Here is a 23,470-nt window from a genome sequence, read left to right as displayed (position 1 = left end):
CACACTCTGAGCAAGAAGAAGAGTTGCAAGCAGCAGAAGAGACTGAGACTGGCATAAATTGGGTTTGTGCATAGTATTACTGAATGCAATTTTGTAATAGAAACCTGGATTATTATGTGATGGATTACTTAGATCATTCCCTGTGGTACCTTTCATTAATTTTTGATAATTGATAATGTTTTTTTTTCCAGAGCTGGGGATCAGAAGGCTATCACCTATGGGTGATAGATGCAAGCAATTCTGGAAATGAAATGCCAGTGGAGGCATGCAGAAATGAAGCCAGGCGGTTTAGCATTTTGCAATTCCAGTTCATCAAGAGTGCACTCACCATTAACCCTTGCATAGTAAGTATATATAAAGCTTCATGTTCCTAAGGTTAGTGCATTGTGGTATTGCTTAATACCTCTTAGGCCAAGGAGTTTACCCTACAAATTGTTGAAATTTTGAATATTTATATTGCATGTCTGGGCAGTGTCTAAAATTCAGTCATTATAGTGTTAAATATGTTTACCTGTCAATCAGACTAGAGCTCATGCAATGTTAAGCAGAGGCTTGAAAAACGACAGTTAAAGAAGAGCAGTTAAAGAAGAGACAGTTCTGTGTTAGGATCTGGGAGTGAGCTGACTGAATAACAGTTTGTTTGTGATAGCTTAGACTTAGAGAATGTAGTCTATAGTGTTATTATTTTCATCCCACTGTCCCTACCCCTTTAGAAATAAAATATATTTTTCAGTATTAAAGATCTCTCAACTCTCAACCAGCGGTCCATTGAACTATTTGGGAAAGTTTAAATAATTTCCCCTCACAAAATTTCCAATACAAATAATATTATGCATGATCAGAAACATTGGTGCTGCTTAAAAAAACAATTGCTTGAACTTTTTTTTTTATCTAGTTGCTGTATGGTTCAGTTAGTATTCATGCTGTTTGCTAACTTGAAGTACTGGTTTTATTCATAGAGCAATCAGGAACAGGTCCTCCTCCAGGGAGAAGATCGCTTGTACTTGAACTGTGGTGATGCAATACAAACTCAGAATCCTAGAAGTTCCACAGCACACTCTGAACAGAAGGCCATTCGAGAAAGAGGCCAGTTTTCAGATGGGAGCTTAGATTCTCAGGGTTTAAGCACTTTATTAGGGCACAGACATTGGCATGTTGTACAGGTAACTGTTCTCTTCAGCATTTTACCATTTCAGCATTTTACCACTTCTTTAGCTTCATGTTCCTTTTATTTCTTTGTTAAATAACCCCATTTGAATTATGCTTGTCAGAATCTTTGGGTTAAAAGTCTGGGTTACCAGGTCTCCCTTGGACCTGCATTAGAGACTTTGCTAAATTTGGTTTCATGAAATAACACATGCAATAATGAAGCAATTGTGCAAAATCAGGATTTAAATTAAATTGTATGTATGTGTTTCAGTACGCCCTTCTTGAGGTGAAAGTTTAAAGGTTTTACAACATTTAATTTTAGCTGTTCAAAAATGAATAGCTAAGTCATGCTTTTTGTACATAAGCAGTTTTTAGTATTTTAAGAAATAGCTTCAGTATTATATAAAACAACTTGTGCAGTGCTTCATGACCTAATCTTTTTTTTTAATTGCATGACATGCTTATATACATTTGGGTTAAAAGTTTGAAACCAAAGTAGGTAGACTATGCCATGGGCCACAAAAGACCATTCCAAATGTTTGTCTACATACTGAATGTAGCAAATTGAAAAGCAGAATATGAGTTTGAATCTTGTTGTTTTTCATAAATAAAATAGAGGGGTTGCCTTTAATGAGCTGCAGGAACTTTAAATTCATTGGTCTGAATGCTATTTCTCGCTCTCTTTTTTAAAGATTCACAGTACCTATCTAGAGATCAATTGGCCTATACGGGTGAGTTATTTTAAGATTTGTATTTTATACTTTTTAGAGTTCTTTTACATGCAAATAAATGCTTGCAGAAATTATTAGGGTACTGTTACTGACATTAGATCAGGGTCTCCAGAAGGTAGTATATGAATGCCCCAGTAGCTCATTGACTGCTGCAGAATGGCTTGTGCATGCCCTAGAAGAGCCAGATTGCAAAAAGATCTGCTGTAGAAAAGCATTTATTGCATAGGATTTTTCTCTGTGCTGCCGAGCTGCCAGCTTCTTTTCTGGTGCTCTTCCCAGTCCCAGTTCTAAAAGAGAACAAAAAATGCTGGAGGAGGAGTTGCTTTTTTTTTTTTTTTAAAGTAGTAGCAACTGTCATTAAAGGAAAGGATGGTGACCTTTGGGTTGCATGTAATTAGAAAGCATGAGCATTTGGGGATTTTATTTGCGCTAAATCAGACATGGCAAGCACTGAACTTGTACTGTGTTCTTTCTATTAAGATTTTGACAAGTTGTTTTAAATTTTTCCCCTTCCTGGACAGTTTTCAGCCATAGATAAGTTGGGACAGAATGTCGCTGTAGTTGGCAAGTTCGGTTTTGCACATTACTCTTTACTTTCCAAAAAATGGAAGTTATTTGGAAACATTACCCAGGTGAGTGTTTTTAGAGGAGAAAGGGAGTTACAATCCTGTATGTCTACAAAAATATGTCTGCTATTTAAGAAGTTATTAAGTTATTTATGGGCTTTTAAGACATTATTAAGGACTAAGTGAAGCCTTTTATCCCTGCCTTTTTCCTCCCAAGACAAAAAATGATGAATGATAGCAACCTTAAAACTGAGAGATAAAGCCAAACATACAAATAAATACTTATCTCCATAGTTCTTAGTGTAACTGAACATGCCAAATGTGAAGAACCTTGGCTGTGTGAAAATGGACAAACAGCTATGTACAACTAGAATTTCACTTTCTTCACATAAATTAGAAGCAGCATTTTTAAATCAGCATTAGATTTATTCCTTTTTCATAAGTGGAAGAGCATTTCCACTTTCACAAGAGGGGAGCAATGTCTGCCATTTCTTCTTCTGTACTGCTTTCATTTCACATCCCTTGTTCTTCCTTAGGATCTCCCAACTAGGGAGGCACACAAGCCAAAAAAATTGAGGTTTTCATGGACCTTCTTGTTTAATGGACTGGTCTGTTGTTCATTAGGTCTGTGATTTCTGGATGCAGTAAAATGCCCCCCTGTGAACTAGAGATGCCAAACTTGCAATGTGTTTCCAGCTGACTGCCTTCTACCTGCCCACCAAGTTTGGTGAAGGTTGGATTTAGGGGGGCTGAGTTATGGTCCTGCAAAATGGGTTTTCTCAGGAAAGTTAGAATCATCAAACTAACAATAGACCTTAATGGAATGCTTTTCTAGAAGAAGAAGATGATGATATTGGATTTATATCCCGCCCTCTACTCCGAAGAGTCTCAGAGTGGCTCGCAATCTCCTTTACCTTCCTCCCCCACAACAGACACCCTGTGAGGTGGGTGGGGCTGGAGAGGGCTCTCACAGCAGCTGCCCTTTCAAGGACAACCTCTGCCAGAGCTATGGCTGACCCAAGGCCATTCCAGCAGGTGCAAGTGGAGGAGTGGGGAGTCAAACCCAGTTCTCCCAGATAAGAGTCCGCGCACTTAACCACTACACCAAACTGGCTTCTAGCTGCCCGCCAAGTTGTGTGCAGATTAGCTTTGGGGAAGGGGGAGATCCTGGGGTCCATGTGCAAAAGGAGGGGTATTATCAAACAACCCCCTGCATTTAAACTTTAAATGACCAGTTCACTCACCCAGTCCCCCCGTCACTCCACAACTTCAGAAGGACTGTAGAACATCATCACCCCTAAGTGCCTTGACAATTAATGCCTCAGTGCAGGGTTGTCGGGCCCACAGATCAGACAGACCACTGAAAATCAAAATGTGGTCTGTGTACAGTCTGTCAAAAGAGGAAATGCATGGACTAGGCAACTGGAAAATGAACCTATCCCCAGTCTGTGCAAAAATTAGGTCTGTGGCCCAGTTTGTGCCCATCCCTACTCCCAACCCTTGTGAGAGTCTTTTCGACTGGTACAGCAAGAAGGCAATGTCTGAAAAATCCATTATGTTAGTTTTTTGTTGATGGTTCTTTGGATCCATTTTTATAAAGAACAACTGGCTATTCAAATTGAAGTTTTTGCTGGGAAGGTGGGGAGATGTCAGTTCTCTGACCAGCAGGTGGGGCCTTGTTGACAGACTGTTCAAATTGAAGTTTTTGCTGGGATGGGGAGATGTCAGTTCTCTGAGCAGCAGGTGGGGCCTTGTTGATAAACTGTTCCTGAACAGGCTCTAAGCAGTTAATGGGGCTATACTGTCCTACACTTTGCTTCTTTTGTAGCCTAAAGTTATTGACAATTCTCATGCAATTCTGTTTTGGAATGAATGAAAGATATGTGAAAGGAACAGGACATCAGATGAATATCGTTCAGTTTAGAGAGGCTGCTGCTACCATGAGTGTGATAAGGTCTGAATGTTTATGATTCTTCTGGCCTCTCACTTCTGTTTCTCATTAGATGGTATCTATCTTAAATGACTCCCAGCTACAGCAGGGCCATATTCATCCAGAGAAAATAGACTTAAGCCATCATATTTTTTTGTAAGCACTTCACATCAGTTACAGATTTTTTGCTAAAATGTGCCTGCAGAATATAGAGAAAGATGACAGGAAAGCAATAAATTTGATTAACCCAAATCTTGGGATTCCCAATTTTTAAAATTAATGGATATCCACCAAACAATGTCTCAAATTGTATTTGAGTTCAGCTTTTTTTCTGTTGCTAACTTTGAAAATAGCAGTGCAATGATGGACATTAGGGATGGGCGTGAACCAGGGAAAACTGTAGTTTATTTCGTGATTCATTTGATTTCTGACCCAGTTCATGGTTTATTGTTTTGTTTGATTCAGGAGGTGTAAAACTCACTGAGAGTCTTTAACAGAAATTGGACTTGGAATTTGGCAGAGATTGGACTTGAAATGTCCAGGTTATGGCCCCCAAAAGCAGATGCCCCCAGGAAAGCCTAGCTTCTTCTCTCTTAATGGTTGGCTCCCAGACCTGCCAATAAGGTTATGGACAACTGCTAGGGGTGTTTATCGGTCTCCCAGAAGCCCAACATTGCCCAGGAATTGACTGAATCAGCACAAGGCATTCTGGGAAAACAAATCGCAAAAACGAACCAAATGAAGCACCAAGTCAGAACCAGTTTAGAACAAACCACAAATTGGCTCAATTCATGCACGAATCACGATTCGTTGTTTGGTTCATGCCTATATCTAATGGACATAGTTTACAAAGACTTCATTATATATTATCCACATTTAAATTTTTGTTACAGTTAATTATTACCTTTTGTTTTCTTTTAGGAACAAACCATGACTGTGACTGGTGGCTTAGTATGGTGGAATGAGTTCATTGTTACTGCATGTTATAACTTAAGTGACCGCCAAGAAGAGGTGAGGCGTGGGTCTTGAGAAAAAACAATTTGCTGTCGCATTTATTCTGTGCTATTCAGAAATTTCTACTGAGAGGAATTATATAAATTCTTTATGAGCCAGTTTGGTGTAGTGGTTAAGTGCATGGACTCTTATCTGGGAGATCCAGGTTTGATTCCCCACTCCTCCACTTGCACCTGCTGGAATGGCCTTGGGTCAGCCATAGCTGTAGGAGTTGTCCTTGAAAAGGCAGCTGCTGAGTGAGCCCTTTCAGCCCCACCCATCTCATGGGGTGTCTGTCGTGGGGAGAGAAGATATAGGAGATTGTAAGCTGCTCTGAGTTTCTGATTCAGAGAGAAGGGCGGGGTATAAATCTGCAGTCTTCTTTTTCATTTCTGTCAACGTTTAAGCTAGAATTTTCTGACAGTCTCCCAGGTTACTGTTTCCTTTATCCTCTTTGAAATTATTGCTAAACAGAGGCTTGGTTACCTTTTAAGGAGCTGTTCATGCTACTGAATTTCTCTACAGAATGGCATATGAGTACAAATGTATATGGAAAGAGGGGTACCATGGGCTGAGCTCTGCACATGGCAAGCTAGCATCAGTCTCTGTAGGTAGATCAGCTGTTGTGAGTCAACTCTTGTGTACATTGCCTGTTTCACAGTAATCTTTCTCTGCATTGCTATAAACTACAATTTAGACATGGACAGTTAAGTATGAATTGTTCCCAAGACTATCTATTATTACATCTTAGGAAATTTAGCATGCCCTAATAGGGAACTTTAAAGCATCAATTCTCACAAAATTGAGGGCATTTGAACTCTGAGTTCTTTATATGTTAACAAAGATAAGAAATGGAATTTGTTTTGTGCTTAAGCACAGTGTTCATATTTTCCAACCTTATTCTCTGATTTTTCAATCAGAAATAAAAAAATTACCTTCCCTCAAAAATACAGTAATCAGATTCAAATATTCAGCTGGACTAACAGTTTAACAGGAAATTTGAATGGGTGGAATGAAAAGTTATGGAGAAGCTGTATCCCCTTGACTGTTGATCAACTGAGATAGGCAGTGTCCTATAAAAGAAGGGGCCGTTTTCCATTAGAATCCAGTCACTGGCTATAGAAGTGAAAGGGCACATGTGAATCATTCCCTAGTATAACCATACAGGTCATCAGCTCTGTTTTGGTTCTGTAATGAGTTTGATGTCTCAGCCTGAAACTTCTTCCCTTCAGTGATCATCAAAGGGTTTAAGTTGTGTTAAGAAATAATAAGATTTTATTTATTTTGTTAACCCAAGCATGTAAATTAGAAGTTTATCAAGTTTTTTCAGGATGTGGTTGACTGAGTACTGGTAAACATTATTCAGACTTCCTGCCTATGCTTTTGATAGCCAATTGTAGAAGTCATAGCTTAGTATTTGTAGGATACCTCCTGCTACCTCTGTTCCATGTTATAATCCACCTAGAACATGCTTATTATCTGCTTAGAGCTTAAAGATTAGTAATACAAATTGTTCTGTAAAGATGTAGATTGTTTCCATTTATGTTCTTGCAGTTAAGAGTATATTTGCGAACAGCCAATCTGGACAACGCATTTGCTCATATCACCAAAGTCCTGGCAGAAACATTACTGCTCAGTGTTTTTCGGGATATAATAATATTGTTCAGAGCAGACTGTTCTATTTGCCTTTACAGTATTGAAAGAAAATCTGATGGGTGAGTATCGCGTAAATTAGTTATTCTATAATCTACTGTCTTGTATCATTTTTGTGTGAAAACTTAGTACCTGCCCTGTAATTTGAGAACTTAAGGATCATTAACACTAATAATGTTGTAAGAATGTTGTTTCCTTTTATGTCCTTGCAGTTAAGAGTATATTTTAAAAGGCAGGTAAAGTCTATAAGATTTGAGTGCTTTAATAATACTGAAACAAGCTTTCAAAGTATGGCATGCTTTTGGACATAAGACCTTAAGAGAAGCCATGTTGGATCAGGCCAATGGCCCATCCAGTCCAACACTCTGTGTCACACAATGGCCAAAAAACCCAAGTGCCATCAGTAGGTCCACCAGTGGGGCCAGGGCACTAGAAGCCCTCCCACTGTGCCCCCCCCAAGCACCAAGAATACAGAGCATTACTGCCCCAGACAGGGAGTTCCAACAATAAGCTGTGACTAATAGCCACTGATGGACCTCTGCTCCATATGCTTATCGAATCCCCTCATGAAACGGACTATTAGCTCCCGTGCCAGTGAATTCCATGTATTAATCACACTTTGTGTGAAGAAGTACTTCCTTTTACCAGTTCTAACTCAACTGCTCAGCAATTTCATTGCCCATGAGTTCTTTTATTGTGAGAAATGGAGAAAAGTACTTCTTTCTTTACCTTCTCTATCCCATGCATAATCTTGTAAACCTCTATCATATCAACCTTCAGTTGACGTTTCTGCAAGCTAAAGAGCCCCATAGGGAAAGTGTTCATAGGGAAAGTGTGCCAACCCTTTAATCATTTTAGTAGCCCTTTTCTGCACTTTTTCAATTGCTATAATATCTTTTTTTAGGTGCAGTGACCAGAATTGTACATAGTATTCCAAATGAGGCCGCACGATTGATTTATACAGGGGCATTATGATACTGGCTGATTTGTTTTCAATTCCCTTCCTAATAATTCTCAGCATGGCATTGGCCTTTCTTTATTGCAGTTGCACATCTTTTTTATTGCAATTGCACAGTGTGGACATCTTTGTTATTGTACTTTGGTCCAATGTAACTTTCTTAAAGAAGTGGGCCCTTTTCATTCTTTTTGCACTTTCACAGTGTCAGCTTTTTGCTAGTCCTTATCTCATTTTAAAGATATCATAACATTTAAGAGTTAAGTGTCAGTGTGGTTTGACAGTTACTTTGACCTGTCAAAATAAAATTTTGTTTAGTAACTAATTTGGTAGAAAATATTACTAACATTCTCCTCTCATTTTATGCTTAAACAAGACATTGGTAACAATTACCTAGAGTATTATCTAGTGTTGGTGTTAATGATAATCTGAGAGAATTGAAAGTTCCATTCAACTTTTGACTATAATTAGTGTGGTGTGGAATTAATAACTTTTTCACAATTTTGTCTTGGCCTTACAGTCCAAATCCTACTGCCAGTATTCAGGTTCTTCAGGAGGTTTCAATGTCACGTTATATTCCTCATCCCTTCCTTGTTGTGTCTGTTACTTTGACATCTGTGAGAACAGAGACCGGCATCAGCTTGAAAATGCCACAGCAGGTACATTACACACTCACTGACTAAAAACTGCAGAGAGTTAATATTCAAATCCTGTTGCATTGGCTGACAAATCTTTAGTGATATTCCACAGTTTAGAGAATTCTTATATAGTCTGGGACAAAGAGCAACATAGGAGGGCACCTTTTCTACCTAATTGGCAGGGCTTTTTTTCTAAAAAATCCCAGCAGGAACTCATTTGCATATTAGGCATACACTCTGACATCACCATTGTTTCACAAAGGGCTTTTTTGTATAAAAAGCCTAGCGAAAACTCATTTGCATATTAGGCTACACACCCCTGATGCCAAGCCACCCGGAACTGCGTTCCTGTACATTCCTGCTAAAAAAACCCCTCTGCTAATTGGAATGTGCTGAGATCAAAAATAATGTTTACCTAGCTCAGTTTTGTCATTTTCATTATGAGAAGCAATGCTTCAGGTGATGGATTTCCTGAAAAAATTGTGGAAATATATTTGGGTGTAAAAAGAACCCCTTTTTTCTCCTTATTTTGAATGTGCATATTTCAAAAATGCTATTTTCCAAGCTCAGCTTTACCTTCCATGTACTTTGAAAGAAAAAAGAGAACAAATTGGATCTATTGCTTTATGCATGAAGAACTGCTTCTATATAGAGCACTTTCACCTTCACTCAGCTGAACATTTTTGTTGGAAGTTCCCTTCCATTGGGAGGTATAATCATCCTTCATGATTTGATAGGGTGAGGCATTCCCATTTCCCCCAGGTAGTGTACAGGGCATCCTCTCTAGCTAAATTTTGCAAACTGTGCAAGCAAGTTTGTTTCAGAAGATTTTCTTGGCTGAGTCCCAGATTAGAATCAGTGCATTTTTGTGTGGGCTTGTTTCCTCCTGCAATAGCATTACATTTTGTTAGATTGTTTGATTCCTTGTAATTGTTCTGACTTGTTTTATTGGGGTTTCGCATATTCTTTGTAGACTTCTCCAAGTGTTTAGAGAAGTTGATCAAAAATGATAAAAGAAATATGTTGAATGTTTTAAAATCTGGAGCATTTTATGTAACACTGCAATAATAACACTCGCTCTTACAGGAATTAGCATTGCACTTAATTTGATCTCGGTTCCAAATTCTATGGTTGGTTGGGCTACAATGAGGACTCATACATTGAGTGAAGGAGCACACCTGCTGTGCCAAACATATTGCAATTCCTACAATCCAACCCCACTCCTGGCATTCAGACAGTCTCTATAGTGGTCAGCAGGGCCTTTTTTTGTAGAAAAAGCCCAGCAGGAACTCATTTTCATATTAGACCACACCCCCTGCTGCCAAGCCAGCCGGAACTGCGTTCCTGTGCATTCCTACTTTTAAAAAAGACCTGGCCAGGATCAACTGGCTGATCCTTCCATCTGAGACTTTATTTCAGCTGTTCTTCTGAAACTGATGAATACCTTAGGGAATTTATGCAAGATGTGACTACCTTTCTTACATACTTTGTATGTCATCTCTGAGCATTTATGTAACGCAGGATTGTCATCAGAGATGATCTCTGAGCTCTTATGTAAAGCAGGATGGAAATCATGGTCATATATTGTTACCAGAATTGAAAAATAGTTTGCCAGATTTTTGCAAAGCAGTTCTTCCATTTGAATTAAAATTTTCTAGGAGTCCCTATGAGAATTCATTTTGGTAAACCATGTTTGATTCTGTATATTAAATTTATGGGACAAGAAAACATGTTTACTTTTTTTTAACCCAAACTACATGTGTCTGAAAAATTGTGCCCGGCTATCAGTATATTTGTCAAATTGAAGCACTTTATGGATGCACATTCAGAAGGAAAACATTAGCTATGTGGACTGATAGGAGTGTACAACCATCAGCATCCATGGATTTATTTACTTTAAAAGTACAATAGCAAGGGATGTTCAAGGGATGTTTTGGATGATGTATAACTTCAACAAACTTTTTAATGTCATTTGCTTATTTAACTTTTAGTAGAACCAGACACAGAGTCTTGCCAAGCAGCAATATTATTTCCATGGAGCAGGAATTTCACTGGGTAGCATTTATCTAATAAATAGTATAAATGAGAGTGAGATAGAGCAGGCATTTGAGCTTCACTCATGGCATATGTACACAAACTGTTAATACGTTATAGAATGGCGTGTCATGGCTAATTCCTGACAGACTAGTATCAAAAACTACTTTAAAGTTGCTTTTTTCATCAGTTGTGCTTTAAATGTTGGTAGGGGACATGAATTACACACATTTGCAGGAATGCAGACATTTTTACAAAGTTTTCCAGGAGACTGATTGGCAGGGTACTTGGCACGTGTGAGGCTGAATTAGTAACAAGCATACTGTGTGTTAAGGGAACTTCCTTCAGTTAATGACTGTCTTGAAATGGAAGATCACTTAAATAGTTAAACTAACAAATCTGGTAAAACTGAAGAATGCTTATTGACTGGGGTGATAGCTTAGTATAGAATTTCGGTCTTATTTATTTGATACTCATTCAGGATATAATAATTCTTTGTAAACATAGTCTCTTTCCTTATGTTCATACTCCATAGACATTTTTAAAAACCTGTAGGCTGCTGAGCATCTCCGTTTTTCTTTTTTAGTTTTCTCTTCAGGGTGTGCTAGAATGTAAAATTAGCCTGCTATTGCAGGCAGGGACTTGCTGTATCTAATTTTGCAGTGCTTGGTATTCATGTTCAAATGCTTTATTTGTGCTGTAATAACTGCATTTTATACGTCAGTATATAGTTAATAGATTCTACAAAGCTGAAAAAGTAATGTCATTCCTTTTTTAAGGCCTGTGAAGCAGAGAGCATTATGTTAAACTTAGCAGGACAACTAATTATGGTGCAACGGGATCGATCTGGGCCACAGATACGAGAAAAGGACAGTAGTCCCAACCAAAGGAAACTTGTAAGTTACAACTCTTGAGAATGTATGCAGTATCTTTTCAGATTTAGAAGGAGCATGCAAAGTGAATGAGTAATCACACTTTACAGAACAGGGTATCCATTGTTCATAAACAGGCCCATAGCTGTGAGGGGGCCTGTGGAGGCACAGTCCCCCGACTTCTGGGTTAGGCCTCCTGACTTGGGGGCCCCAGCCAGCCCCCTGGCCTCTGCTGCATCCTGGAGCACAGGGCAGGGGGCACAAGCAGTCCCCAGCCTCCCCCTCCAGTTAAAAGAGCCCCCGGCTGATCAGCGGGCCCTTTAACTCATGCAGGAGGACAGGACTGCTTCTGCTGGGGAGTGACAGGGAAGGGAGGGTGGTGGCGATGAGAGTGGCAGGGAGGAAGAGAAGTCCCTTCTCTTTCTGTCACTCTCATCACCAGCACCCTTCTACCGTGGGCGGAGGGGGAGCAGCTGTCTCCACCACTTCTGGGGGATCTCCTCATCCTGTCCTCAACTTCCCCTGCCTGCCACTCACTCCGGCTGCGCCATGGCAGCTTTCCTCAGGAGATTCACTGCTGCCGCCAGGCATGCACCCAGCAACAACTCACTAGGGGGGGTGCGGGCTGCCCTACTTGTTCTGCTGCGCAGGGGTGCTGGGAACTGGTAGCGGGAGGTGGATTGGGCTTGCAAGAGCTTGCGTCTTCAGCGGACCAGTACGGGCTGTGGCGTTGCTGGCAGCAGAAAGCAGCCCTGTGATATTGGTGATGCAAATGAAGAGCGGTTTTGTGGTGGGGAGTGCAAAACCACGCTGCAGGGAAAGGGTGGGGAGGAACAGGACGCTCTCAAGTGGATTGCTTGCTGTACAAAAAGGCTGGTGACGAGGAGCATCACTAGGGAGAGTGGGGGGCACAAGGACTCTGTGGAGCAGACCCTGCCGGCTGCCTGTTGTCAGCCAGCTGTGACTCTCTCCAGGCAGCCTGGAGCTTCTATAAATTTTTGCAGCATTTCAATATCTAAAAGCTTCCCTGCCGTGCACACACACATCCTGGTAAGTAAAGTTTCCCATCTGACTACAAACTTTCTCCTTCTTCTGCATATCTGAAGCTCTTCACAAGGTAAAAACCCGCTTCCCTCCCCCACAGGGAGAGTGCATTTCCTCTTTTAAGCCCTTCCCCCCTTCCTTCCTCGGTCTCTCTAGGAAGCCATTTATTCAGCTCCAGCTCTACAATGCTGTTTCTAGGACTTCCTACCAAGAGAATGACTCAATGCATATTTAAATAAAAAGACAGTATGTGTGTTCACTGTAACGTGAACAGGGCTTGTGTGTGTGCATGTGGTTGGGGCAGAAAGCCTGGCAGTATGCTTTCAATACAGCTATCTTTGTACCTGGGTAGCAGAACTGTGAATTGAATGGGCTTCAATTCACGACAACTCTGGCTGGTAAATTTCTGGGTATTTTGGGTGGATCCTGAGGAGGGCAGGGAGCTCAGTGGCATGTAAAGTCCACCCCCCCCCGAAAAAAGCCATTCCGTAAAGAGGAAATTATCTCTGTAGTCCAGAGAACAGTTGTAATTCTGGGTGATCTCCAGGCCCCACCAGGAGGTTGGTAGCCCTATATCCTGGGAGTAAACCCACTGAATACGAGGACTGAAGGTAGTTCTGCTTCCCATTGCTTCAGGTGACCTTCCTGTAGTTTTCACACACACACTCCCCGCCCTCCCAGCTTTGTTGTTCCAAGGAAGTCTCCCATCCAAATACTTGCAAGAGCAATTTCAAGTTTTTGAAAATTGGTTATCAGTGGGAGGGGGGGCAGAAATTAGCTTTGCCTAGGGCAGCAGAGAGCCTGCACACACACAGTGGAATGACGGTCCACAGGACTCAAATCTGTGTTCTGAGCCAGGAATGATGGCCCCCTGAGTGAAATGACAGTCCCTGGAGAAAGTAGTGTGAACATTCGAAGACTGGAATGACAGATTGGAATTACAGTCTTTGTGAGGAGTTTGAGTGTTCTGGGAACAGAAACAGATTCAGGTGGGTAGCAGCGTTGGTCTGAAGTAATAGAACAAAATTTGAGTCTGGTGACCCCTTTAAGGCCAGCAGAGTTTAATTCTGGCTGTCTGGGGCACCAGCCAGTGTGATGGTAGATCACGGTAGCCATGAGAACGACTATGGGTTTGGGCCCCAAAAAATCAAAGACCCCCTGACCTTCCAAATCCTGGCTATGTGGCTGTTCATAAAGCAGCTAGAATTTTTTGGAAATGTTCTTGGGTTGTATTTAGAAGCCAGTTTTCATAATTTTTTTCAAAACAGATTCTTACTATGGCCTGTTTTTTAAAAATTAGTTCTTAATAACATTGTCTTTTATAGCTGCTTATTGATACTTTGAAGACGAACCAACCCAGTAGTGTGCAAGGTCTCTTTTATGTGTAAAAACTTTTGTCTTGAGAACACAAGTAATTGTGTGAAATGTGGGTGTAACTTCAGAAAAAGGAACAAGAAAAGGACTGGATAAACATACTATAATCATAATAATTTATTTAAAACATTTCTGTGCCACTTTTCAGGTCCCCAAGAAAGCAAATATCAAAACATTTCAACAATAAAAATCAAGACATTAAAACATACATATACCCACACACACATATATATATATACACACACAAACATATAAAACATAAATTCACAGCACAACCAGAGAGGAAGGCCAATAACAGTTTTGGGGGGAGGGGGGAGACATCAAACAAAAAAAAGTCTTCTGCTGCTGGCAGAAGGCGACAATAGAAGGCAATAGATGAATTCCCTGGGGAGAAAGTTCCAGATCTTCAGCATCATGCCTGAGAAGGCCCTTTCTCAGGTGGCCACCCACCTAGCCTCATATGGCAGGAACACCTGAAGCAGAGCCTCCATAGATGACCAGAGTGGATGGGTAGGTTTATGGAAGTAGGTGATTCTCCAGGTATGCAGAATCTAAACCATATTGGGCTTTAAAGGTCAATACCAGCACCTTTAATTGGGCCTTGAGCAAACTGGGAGCTACTGTAGACACAACAAGGCTGGAATGTTATGGTCCCTACAACTCACTCCAGTTTGCATTCTAGCTGTACCATTCTGTACCAGTTGTGGCTTCCAGACAGTCAGCTGCATGCAGAGCATATTTCAATAATCTAATTTAGTTGTTACCGGGGCATGAAACACAGTGAGAAAATCTTTTCTCCGAGGAAGGGTCAAAGCTAGTGAAAGGCCCCCTGGCCACTGCTGCCACCTGACAAGAGGCCCAGTTCCAGCAGTACCACAGGAGAGATACAGTGCGACCCCATCCAAACAGCAGATACCCCAGTTCTTGGGTCAACCTCACCCTATACCAGTAGTACCTCTTTTTTGTTAGAATTAAATTTCAATTTATTATTCTTCATATCCCAAAATTGCCTCCAGAACCTGCTCACAATTTCCACAGCCTCTCTAGGATCTACTGGAAGCACATGATGGAGCTGAGTGTAATCTGCATGTTGATGGCAACTCAGTCTAGAGCTCCTGGTGTTCTTTCCCAGCAGCTTTATGTAACTGTTAAAAGGCGCTAGGGACAAGATGGAACTTTGTGGGCTCTGTAGACCAGAGAGTTGAGCAGCAGTCTCTCAGTACCAATATCTGAAACTTACCTTCAGGGTAGGTTTAGAAAGCCACTGAGAGTTCAAGAAGAATTAACAGGGTATTCACAGGTCATATAACCAGGCTTGAAATCAGATTGGAATAGATCCAAATCTTTAATAGATTGTTTTAGTTTTTGATCTTGATAAATGAAAGGCTTTGAAAGTGCATAAAGGTACTTGGAGCTTTGCTACCATTGCTGGAGGTTCAGGACAAACAAAATTAAATACTTCTTTTTATTCAATGAGTAATTAAACTTTGGAATTTAAAGCTTGTAGAGATAGTGATGGCCGTGAGCATTAGATAACTGTAAAAGGGGTTAGGCAGATTCATGGAGTAGAATTCCTCCATAGTTACTAGCCACCAAAAGGAACCTCTGTATACAGAAGCAGCAAACTTCCGAATAACAGTGCTTGGAGGCAGCATTGGGAGAGCCTTGACTTCTGTGCCCAGTTCTTGGCTCTCTTGAGAAACTGGTTGGCCAATATGTGAAACAGTATGTTGGACGAGATGGACCACTGGTCTGATCTAGCAGGCTGTTATGGGGATTTACAGAGGTATGGCTTCAGCATGATTTGTACGGAACTGTAGATTATTTCAGCATCAGCTTTTAATATATGTCACATGAGCAGTGTTCAGTTGTTCTGATTCCAGACCCCTACCCTTCTATATTTGTTTTTAAAAAATATGTCTGAAGGTAGGATAAACCTTTAATAGTTTTGGTGTTTTATTTTATTTTTAGCTGCCATTTTGTGCTCCAGTTGTACTTGCCCAGTCTGTTGAAAATGTTTGGACTACATGCCGTTCTAACAAACAAAAACGGCACTTAATGGAAGCCCTGTGGCTCAGCTGTGGCGGATCAGGCATGAAAGTTTGGCTTCCTTTGTTTCCCAGGGACCATCGCAAACCACATTCCTTTCTGTCAAGACGGATTATGCTGCCTTTCCACATTAACATATACCCCCTGGCTGTCCTGTTTGAAGATGCCTTGGTTCTCGGTGCTGTCAATGACACTGTACTCTATGACTGTTTATATGCTCACAGCAGCGCTGCAGAACACTTAGAAGTTCTCTTCCCTTTCTGTATTGTTGAAAGAACATCTCAGATCTACCTCCATCACATTTTACGCCAGCTTTTGGTAAAGAACCTAGGTGAACAAGCCTTGCTTTTGGCCCACTCGTGTGCCACATTGCCGTACTTTCCTCATGTACTAGAACTGATGCTTCATGAAGTGTTGGAAGAAGAAGCTACCTCGCGGGAACCCATTCCTGATCCTCTCCTTCCCACTGTGGCTAAATTCATTACAGAATTCCCCCTTTTCCTGCAGACAGTTGTTCACTGTGCTAGGAAGACAGAATATGCCCTATGGAATTATCTTTTTGCAGCTGTTGGAAACCCAAAAGACTTGTTTGAAGAGTGCTTAATGGCCCAGGACTTAGACACAGCTGCCTCTTACCTTATTATCTTACAGGTAAAACTGGTCAGTCATTTTGTTGAAAAAAGGATTTGGTGCAAGCGTGTTACACCAAAGGAAATGTTTTACTACTTCTTGTTGCTGTTGTTGTAGAAACATTACATCTTAAATATATTTGTTCAGAAAGTATTAAATAAAAGTCTCTGGAAGATGCAAAAGGGAGAATTCCAAAGTTAGTGTTTTTGCCTTTAGCAGTGACCTGTGCAATTACCTCTGGGAAACTCCCACATGGAAGTACTAAATAGTACAGTAGGTGTTCCATCTTGGCTGCGTCACAGTCATGTTGGTGGCCCCATTCACTCCTACCAGCAATATCTTGATAGCAACTAAATGCCTACACAGAGCCAGCATCAGTTAGCATTGTAGGTCCTGTTGTACTGTTAGTAAGCCTCAAATCTGAGCTAAAAGGAAAGGTGGATAATATTTAATAAATATTTTATTAAATAAATAAACTTTGCTCAGTGGGGATGGAAGAATAGTGGTAGGGTCCACCACATTATTGATGATTAGAATGAGCATTTTTACCTGTAAATCTTAATTTGAGGGGGGAGGTGGAGCTTTCTTTACAAGAGTGAAGTTTTTTGATTGATGTGGAAGATTTTTGATGTGTATTTTATTGCACACATTGGTGGTATCTGTTTAAAACTGGTTTGTGTTGCTTGTAGAATATGGAGGTTCCAGCTGTTAGCAGGCAGCATGCAACTTTGCTATTCAATACTGCTTTGGAGCAGGGGAAGTGGGATCTTTGTCGGCATATGATCAGATTTCTGAAAGCCATTGGCTCTGGAGAATCGGAGACACCACCTCCTACACCAACAACTCAGGTTTGTTAGGGATTCTATATATCTGTCATAGATATGTCGGGTAATTATCAGTAAAGTAATTTCATCAACTTATTGTAATAAGTGGTAAGGCACAAAGAAGTAGTTCATAAATGTATTAAATATTTTTAACACTGGCTTACATCCTAACTACTGTTCATGGAACAGGCCTTCCTCCTTCCTTCTACAGCCTCCTATGCCCTCTGAAAAGCTGCTCTTGAGGGTCAGGGGACACTTCAGTACATCATGGCATATTTAACCTAGAAAGCTTCCGTGAACAAAGGGCAATAATTAAAAATCAGAGAGACCTCCTGTCCAGGAGTTCAAGTACCCACAAACATACATATGTTATTTTTTAGCATTAAAAAAAATCTTCAGTAGATGAAAAGAGTTAAGGCTCTCATTTGCATTCATACACTAGGAATCATTCAAAGTATAAGAAGGCTCGTACTTTTACAGTTCATATGGTACAGGTGTATAACTTCACACTCTGGTTTCTTAAAACTTAACTCCATACACTACACTTTTCCTTTCTCTTTCTGTCTCAGATCTTCGTGGTCTCTGTGCTTCACACTGATGGGATAGAGCGCCTGTGCCGATCCCCGAATCAGTCCCATATTTTTAGCCACTATGTGATACAGAGTGTTGGACTGGATGGGCCATTGGCCTGATCCAACATGGCTTCTCTTATGTTCTTATGTACCTAAAAAGCCCGGGATTTTTTCGCGCTCGGCACCAACAGGCATGCGCAGGCGTCCCAGTTCACATGCTCGCCAGCGCGAGGATCCCGCCAGTTCCTTTCTGACCGCTGCGTTGAGAGGATCTCCTTTTGTGTCCCCGGTCGGTAAAGTAATCTTGGGTTGCTTTTTTGCCTGTTGTATATAGCCCGTTTGTTATCTTCTTAGTGTAGTTAGTTAGTTGTTAGATAACGTTGTTTAAAAAAAAAAAAGTTTGTTGGACTTGCCCTTCGGGGCTCGGTTTCCCCCCCCCCCCCCCGTTTTTTCCCCTCAGAGACTTTCCTGGGTGGGGTTTTTTCCTGGAAGTCTATGGAAAGAGGGGGTTTTGAAGAGGTGCCGCTCCTGAGGGAAGAAGATTGCCCCCCCTGCCCCCCCCCCACGGCCATTCCCTCTGTCTCCTCTGTCTGGGTGAGAGACATGGCGTCAATTCTTGAGCACACTGTCTTGAGTTTCTCAAAACAAACTCGTAAGAACAGAGTGGCTAGGCTTTCGGTGGCTTTGGTTGAGTCGGCACTTTGTCCTCAAAGGATGGCATCGGGCCCATCAGTACCAATGGGTGAGGCCACGGCCCCGACGGTCATATTGCTGAGACTTCGCCGATCAGGACCGAGATGCCGGTTGAGGGCGGGTGTTCCACGAAATGGCCTTCTGAAGGGTCAGTGGACACCCCCGGCTAGGAGGCGTCGGGATGATTCAGGGACCCGATCATCCGCACCAAAGAGGGCACTTACAGTTCAAGGCCCTTCCGTTCAATCTGTCCACTGCACCTCAGTGTTCACAAAGATGATGAGCGTTGTGGCTGCCCATCTCTGGCTTCAAGGGATAGTCGTCTTTCCATACATCGACGACTGGCTCCTTGTGGTGGAGTCGGAAGAGAGTTTGCCATCTCACATTGCCATCACTCTTCGTCTTCTCGACACCTTGGGTCTGCAGGTCAATTTGGAGAAATCACACCTTACTCCATCAAGGACAGTTCAGTTCATAGGGGCTTTGCTGGATACGAACCTTCATCGCGCGTTTCTGCCTCAGCAGAGAGCGATGGACATTATCAACCTTGTCAAACTTCTGCAGAGTCGAAAGTGGGGCACGGCGCAGCAGCTGCAGTGGATGCTGGGGCTGATGGCGGCGACTACAAGCGTGCTGCTCTTTGTGAAGCTGAGGATGAGAGGCCTACAGCTTTGGTTTCTTTGTCAGTTTTGCCCATTACGAGACTCACCTCAAAAGAGGTTTGTAATTCCACCTGTGACACTTCAAACGCTGCAATGGTGGAACTCAAAGGACAACATTTGTCAGGGAGCTCCCTTCCATCTACCTGCACCAACTGTGACTATCACGACAGATGCGTCATTATGGGGTTGGGGGGCCCACATGGACGATCTGTGTGTGGGGGGTCCTTGGCCTTTGAACTTGACTCACTGCCACATAAATTACTTGGAACTGCTGGCAGTTCACTTTGCTCTTTGGTCTTTCCGCCCCATGGTGGCGGGGAAGATTGTTGCTCTGCTAACAGACAATACCACTGCCCTGTGTTACATCAACAGGCAGAGTGGGACAGTCTCTCGACGGCTTTGTGCACTGGCGCTGGATCTGTTGTTGGAGTGCCTGGACCACGACATCTTTGTGAAGGCAGCACATCTCCAGGGGTCCTCAACTTGCAAGCAGACTCCCTCAGCAGGGGTGCGGCTTCCCCGCACGAGTGGGAGTTACAGTGGCGCTTCCTTCAACCCGTGTTTCAGCTCTGGGGGTATCCTAAGGTGGATGTCTTTGCCACAGTCAAAAACCGGAAGTGTCCTCTGTTTTGCTCCAGAGGAGGCTCAGATCCAGAGTTGTTGGGAGACGGTCTGCTGTTTCCGTGGGAAGGTCGGTTCCTTTATCTGTTCTCACCTCTGCCACTACTGACGAGGGTGGTCAACAAGATCACGAGAGACCATGATGTATCCTGGTAACTCCCTGGTGTCCTCGCCAGAACTGGTTCCCGATCCTGCTCCAACTGGCGAGGGGGGTCTTCTACCAATTTTTGGCGGAACCGGACCTTCTGTCAGCTCAGGGCGGTCATGTACTCCATCACAACGTGCCCCACCTAAAGCTGACAGCGTGGTTCATCGACACTGTGGGTTCTCTAGCAGAATCCAACATGTTTTCTTCAACAGCAGGAAACTTTCTACCCGCGCCTCCTATGATAGGAAGTGGCGGAGGTTTCTGCAGTTCTTAGTTGATCCATCAGTTTTCCCCCAAAGGGTGGGATTGTTGGTAATTCTTGAATTTTGGTTATCTCTGGTGGATGCTGGCCTTGTTTTTTCTTCCATCAAGGTTTTTTTGGCAACAATTTCTGCGTTCCATGAACCAGTTGAGGGGCACTCTGTTTTGGCACCCCCTCATTCTAAGAGGTTTTTGAAGGGTTTGCTTAGGCTTTATCCTCCATCGAGATCACCATCGAGTGTTGGACAGGCTGACTCAATGCCCTTTTGAGCCGATGGCCACATGTTCGTTACAGCTTCTATCTTGGAAGACTGCTTTTTTGGTAGCCATTACATCCGCATGCCGTGCAGGGGAGCTCACGACTATGCGTTGTGACTACCCATATCTAGTTTTTCAGGAGGCTGGAGTGTCATTAGCTCCTGATATTTCTTTTCTCCCCAAGGTGGTTTCTCAGTTCCACCTCAACTTAGAAGTTTGGTTGCCCACTTTTCATCCTACACCTTCCTCGGATGAGGAATGTAGGTTGCATGCTCTAGATGTGAAGCGTGCTTTATTGTTTTATTTAAGTCGCTCCAAGAGTTTTCATAAGGACCAGCAGCTTTTTGTTTCTTATGCTGCTCCTAAGTTAGGTTCCAGGATCTTGTCTCAGCGGCTTTCGAAATTGCTCACTGAGACTATTAAACTGTGTTATTTGTTGGCTAAGAAGCCGTTACCTGGGCCTATTCGTGGACACTCTACAAGAGCGTCGGTGGCGTTCCTGAAAGGCGTTTCCCTGACGAATGTTTGCAAGGCTGCCACCTGTTCCTCTCCACATGCTTTTATGAAGCACTACGCGCTGGACATGCATGCTCAACAGAGGACTCGTCTGGGGGCTGCGGTGCTGCAAGCTGTTTCTTCTGGTTGACCATCTTCCTGCCTTCAGGTATGTCTTGCTTGCTAATCTCCCATGAGTGTGAAGCACAGAGACCACGAAGAAGATAGACAGGTTGCTTACCTGTAACTGTAGATTTTCAAGTAGTCGTCTGTGCATTCACACTACCCGCCCTCCTTCCGCACTGCTGACGGTCTTCCTCCAGTAGGGGCTTCCAGCGGTCAGGAAGGAACTGGCGGGATCCTCGCGCTGGCGCCGGTGAGCATGCGCACTGGGACGCCTGCGCATGCCCGTTGGTGCCAAGCGCAAAAAATTCGGGGGTCGGCGCAGGCGCTCTATCCCATGAGCGTGAATGCACAGATGACCACTCGAAGATCTACAGTTACAGGTAAGCAACCTTTCTTTTTCTTCCTTTGTAGGTTGGGGTAACAATGAGGTTGGGATCCATACTCTAATGAGGATTAATAAGGTATATGCTTATAAATTATCATACTCATCCCACTGGACACCTACGGTGTACAGCTATGTGGCCACTGTCACCATGGGTCCTCAGCATCAGTGTTGGCTCCAGTGTGGAGAGGAATAGAATTGGGGGTGAATAACTGTGGTAAGCATGGTTTCATGGGTCCCAAGTTGTAAGTCTGTATACTGTGTCAGACTTATTCTTTACAGGATGCAGAAGATGAAAAGAATGCATCAGTAAATTATAAGAGTATTTGCAAACAAAAGGTTTTTTGATTCCAAAGTGGCCTTGTTTTAGAAAGGGAAATCCATTCAATTCTCCTTCCTGTAGCAATACTGTCCTTCATGAAATTTCTAAACACTAAATAGGTTTGTGCTGTATGTACCGTATTTTTCGCTCCATAAGACGCACCTGAGCATAAGACGCACCTAGTTTTTAGAGCCGTTTGTGTGAATTTAGAGGCATTTGTGTGATTTTTTGCAGTATTCGCTCCTTAAGACGCACACACTTTTCCCTCCACTTTTTTGGGGGGGGAAAGTGAGTCTTATGGTGCAAAAAATACTGTATTTAATGAGAGAGCTTTTATGTGTTGAATTTCTGTCTAGTCATTTACTACTATAATTAAAAAACCTATTTTACAATGAAAATCTGTATTGTGATCCAATTTATTAGTTGGACCTGGCTGTAATAAAATCGAAAATTGATTAAACCAATTGCTGCTCCCCTAGGCAGAAATTTCACTAATCCTATATAAAACAAGTAATTGGAAAATGAATGTCAACAAACTATAAACAGAATTTTTTTTCTTTGAGGTCGCTATTTGTATTTTTCTATACATGCATCAGTCTTCCCTCTTCCTAATATGCAGTATTTAGCTTAATATGTGTTCTCCTTTTAGGAACCTAGTTCAAGTGGTGGCTTTGAGTTCTTTAGACATCGCAGCATTAGTTTGTCCCAGTCTGGAGATGGTATCCCAACTGGCAAGTTTAACTTGCAAAAAACCTTGAGTATGCCATCTGGTCCCTCAGGGAAAAGGTAACAGTCATTTTGATACCAGATTTTCTCATTTGCCTTATGGTAGAGTGTTCTTTATTGGCTGAATAAAAAGTAGTATCTGATGTGGCTCTTCCAAAAAAATATTATATATATTTCATGAATGAAATTGTTATACTTCAAAAACAGTGCTGTATCTGATGCCCATAGTAGTACATCCAGATTCAATCAATTGTGAATCAGTAATTTGACCCTATTCAAATAAATAGTAGTCCCACTGGACACAGAAAATCAGAGTGGCACATGCATACTGACACCTCTGCATCAGCCATAGGTGGAAGCAACCACCCAGCAAATGCTGATATTCATCGCAGCATCTCTTGCTCTCCATCTCCCCTCCCCAAAGTGCCCTTTTTTGTGCAGAGTGCTCTGGAATTTCTGCCACTCCTATGTGCTGTAAATGTGCTGGACATGGCTGGAGAGATGTCTCATGCTATATACCTAGTCATCTCAACTATGGCTGGCTTAGCTGGAGTTTATATAGTGCTTAGGAGAGCTGCAGGATGTACCTGCTTTCCTAAACTGTACTATGTCTGGAGAGAGGTGAGGGAACTGCCTTTTTCACTCCCATTAAGTTCAGTAGGAGTGTTTGAATTTACATGAGTGTTTTCACTGATGTAGTTTTACATTAGTTCAGAGATGACTTGGAAATCAGTTAAGCACAGCTTCCACCCTGTATTTCCC

At 42.2% G+C, this 23,470-nt stretch overlaps 1 protein-coding gene across 1 annotated transcript in view; it reads left to right on the top strand.

Annotated features, from left to right (window-relative positions):
• The window catches only part of RIC1 (RIC1 homolog, RAB6A GEF complex partner 1), a 102,202-nt gene that overhangs the window by 61,844 nt on the left and 16,888 nt on the right, over positions 1-23,470 (top strand). The window contains exons 11-21 of the mRNA XM_060237370.1: positions 192-344; positions 960-1,163; positions 1,842-1,880; positions 2,402-2,512; positions 5,298-5,387; positions 6,924-7,084; positions 8,498-8,636; positions 11,429-11,545; positions 15,911-16,639; positions 17,308-17,466; positions 22,632-22,768. Coding sequence (XP_060093353.1) covers positions 192-344; positions 960-1,163; positions 1,842-1,880; positions 2,402-2,512; positions 5,298-5,387; positions 6,924-7,084; positions 8,498-8,636; positions 11,429-11,545; positions 15,911-16,639; positions 17,308-17,466; positions 22,632-22,768 — 2,039 coding nt within the window. The remainder of the gene's footprint in view (positions 1-191; positions 345-959; positions 1,164-1,841; positions 1,881-2,401; positions 2,513-5,297; positions 5,388-6,923; positions 7,085-8,497; positions 8,637-11,428; positions 11,546-15,910; positions 16,640-17,307; positions 17,467-22,631; positions 22,769-23,470) is intronic.

This window comes from Heteronotia binoei, chromosome 4 (genome assembly GCF_032191835.1).
Source record: "Heteronotia binoei isolate CCM8104 ecotype False Entrance Well chromosome 4, APGP_CSIRO_Hbin_v1, whole genome shotgun sequence".
Lineage (NCBI taxonomy): Eukaryota > Metazoa > Chordata > Lepidosauria > Squamata > Gekkonidae > Heteronotia > Heteronotia binoei.
This window is presented reverse-complemented; position numbering and strand designations above follow the sequence as displayed.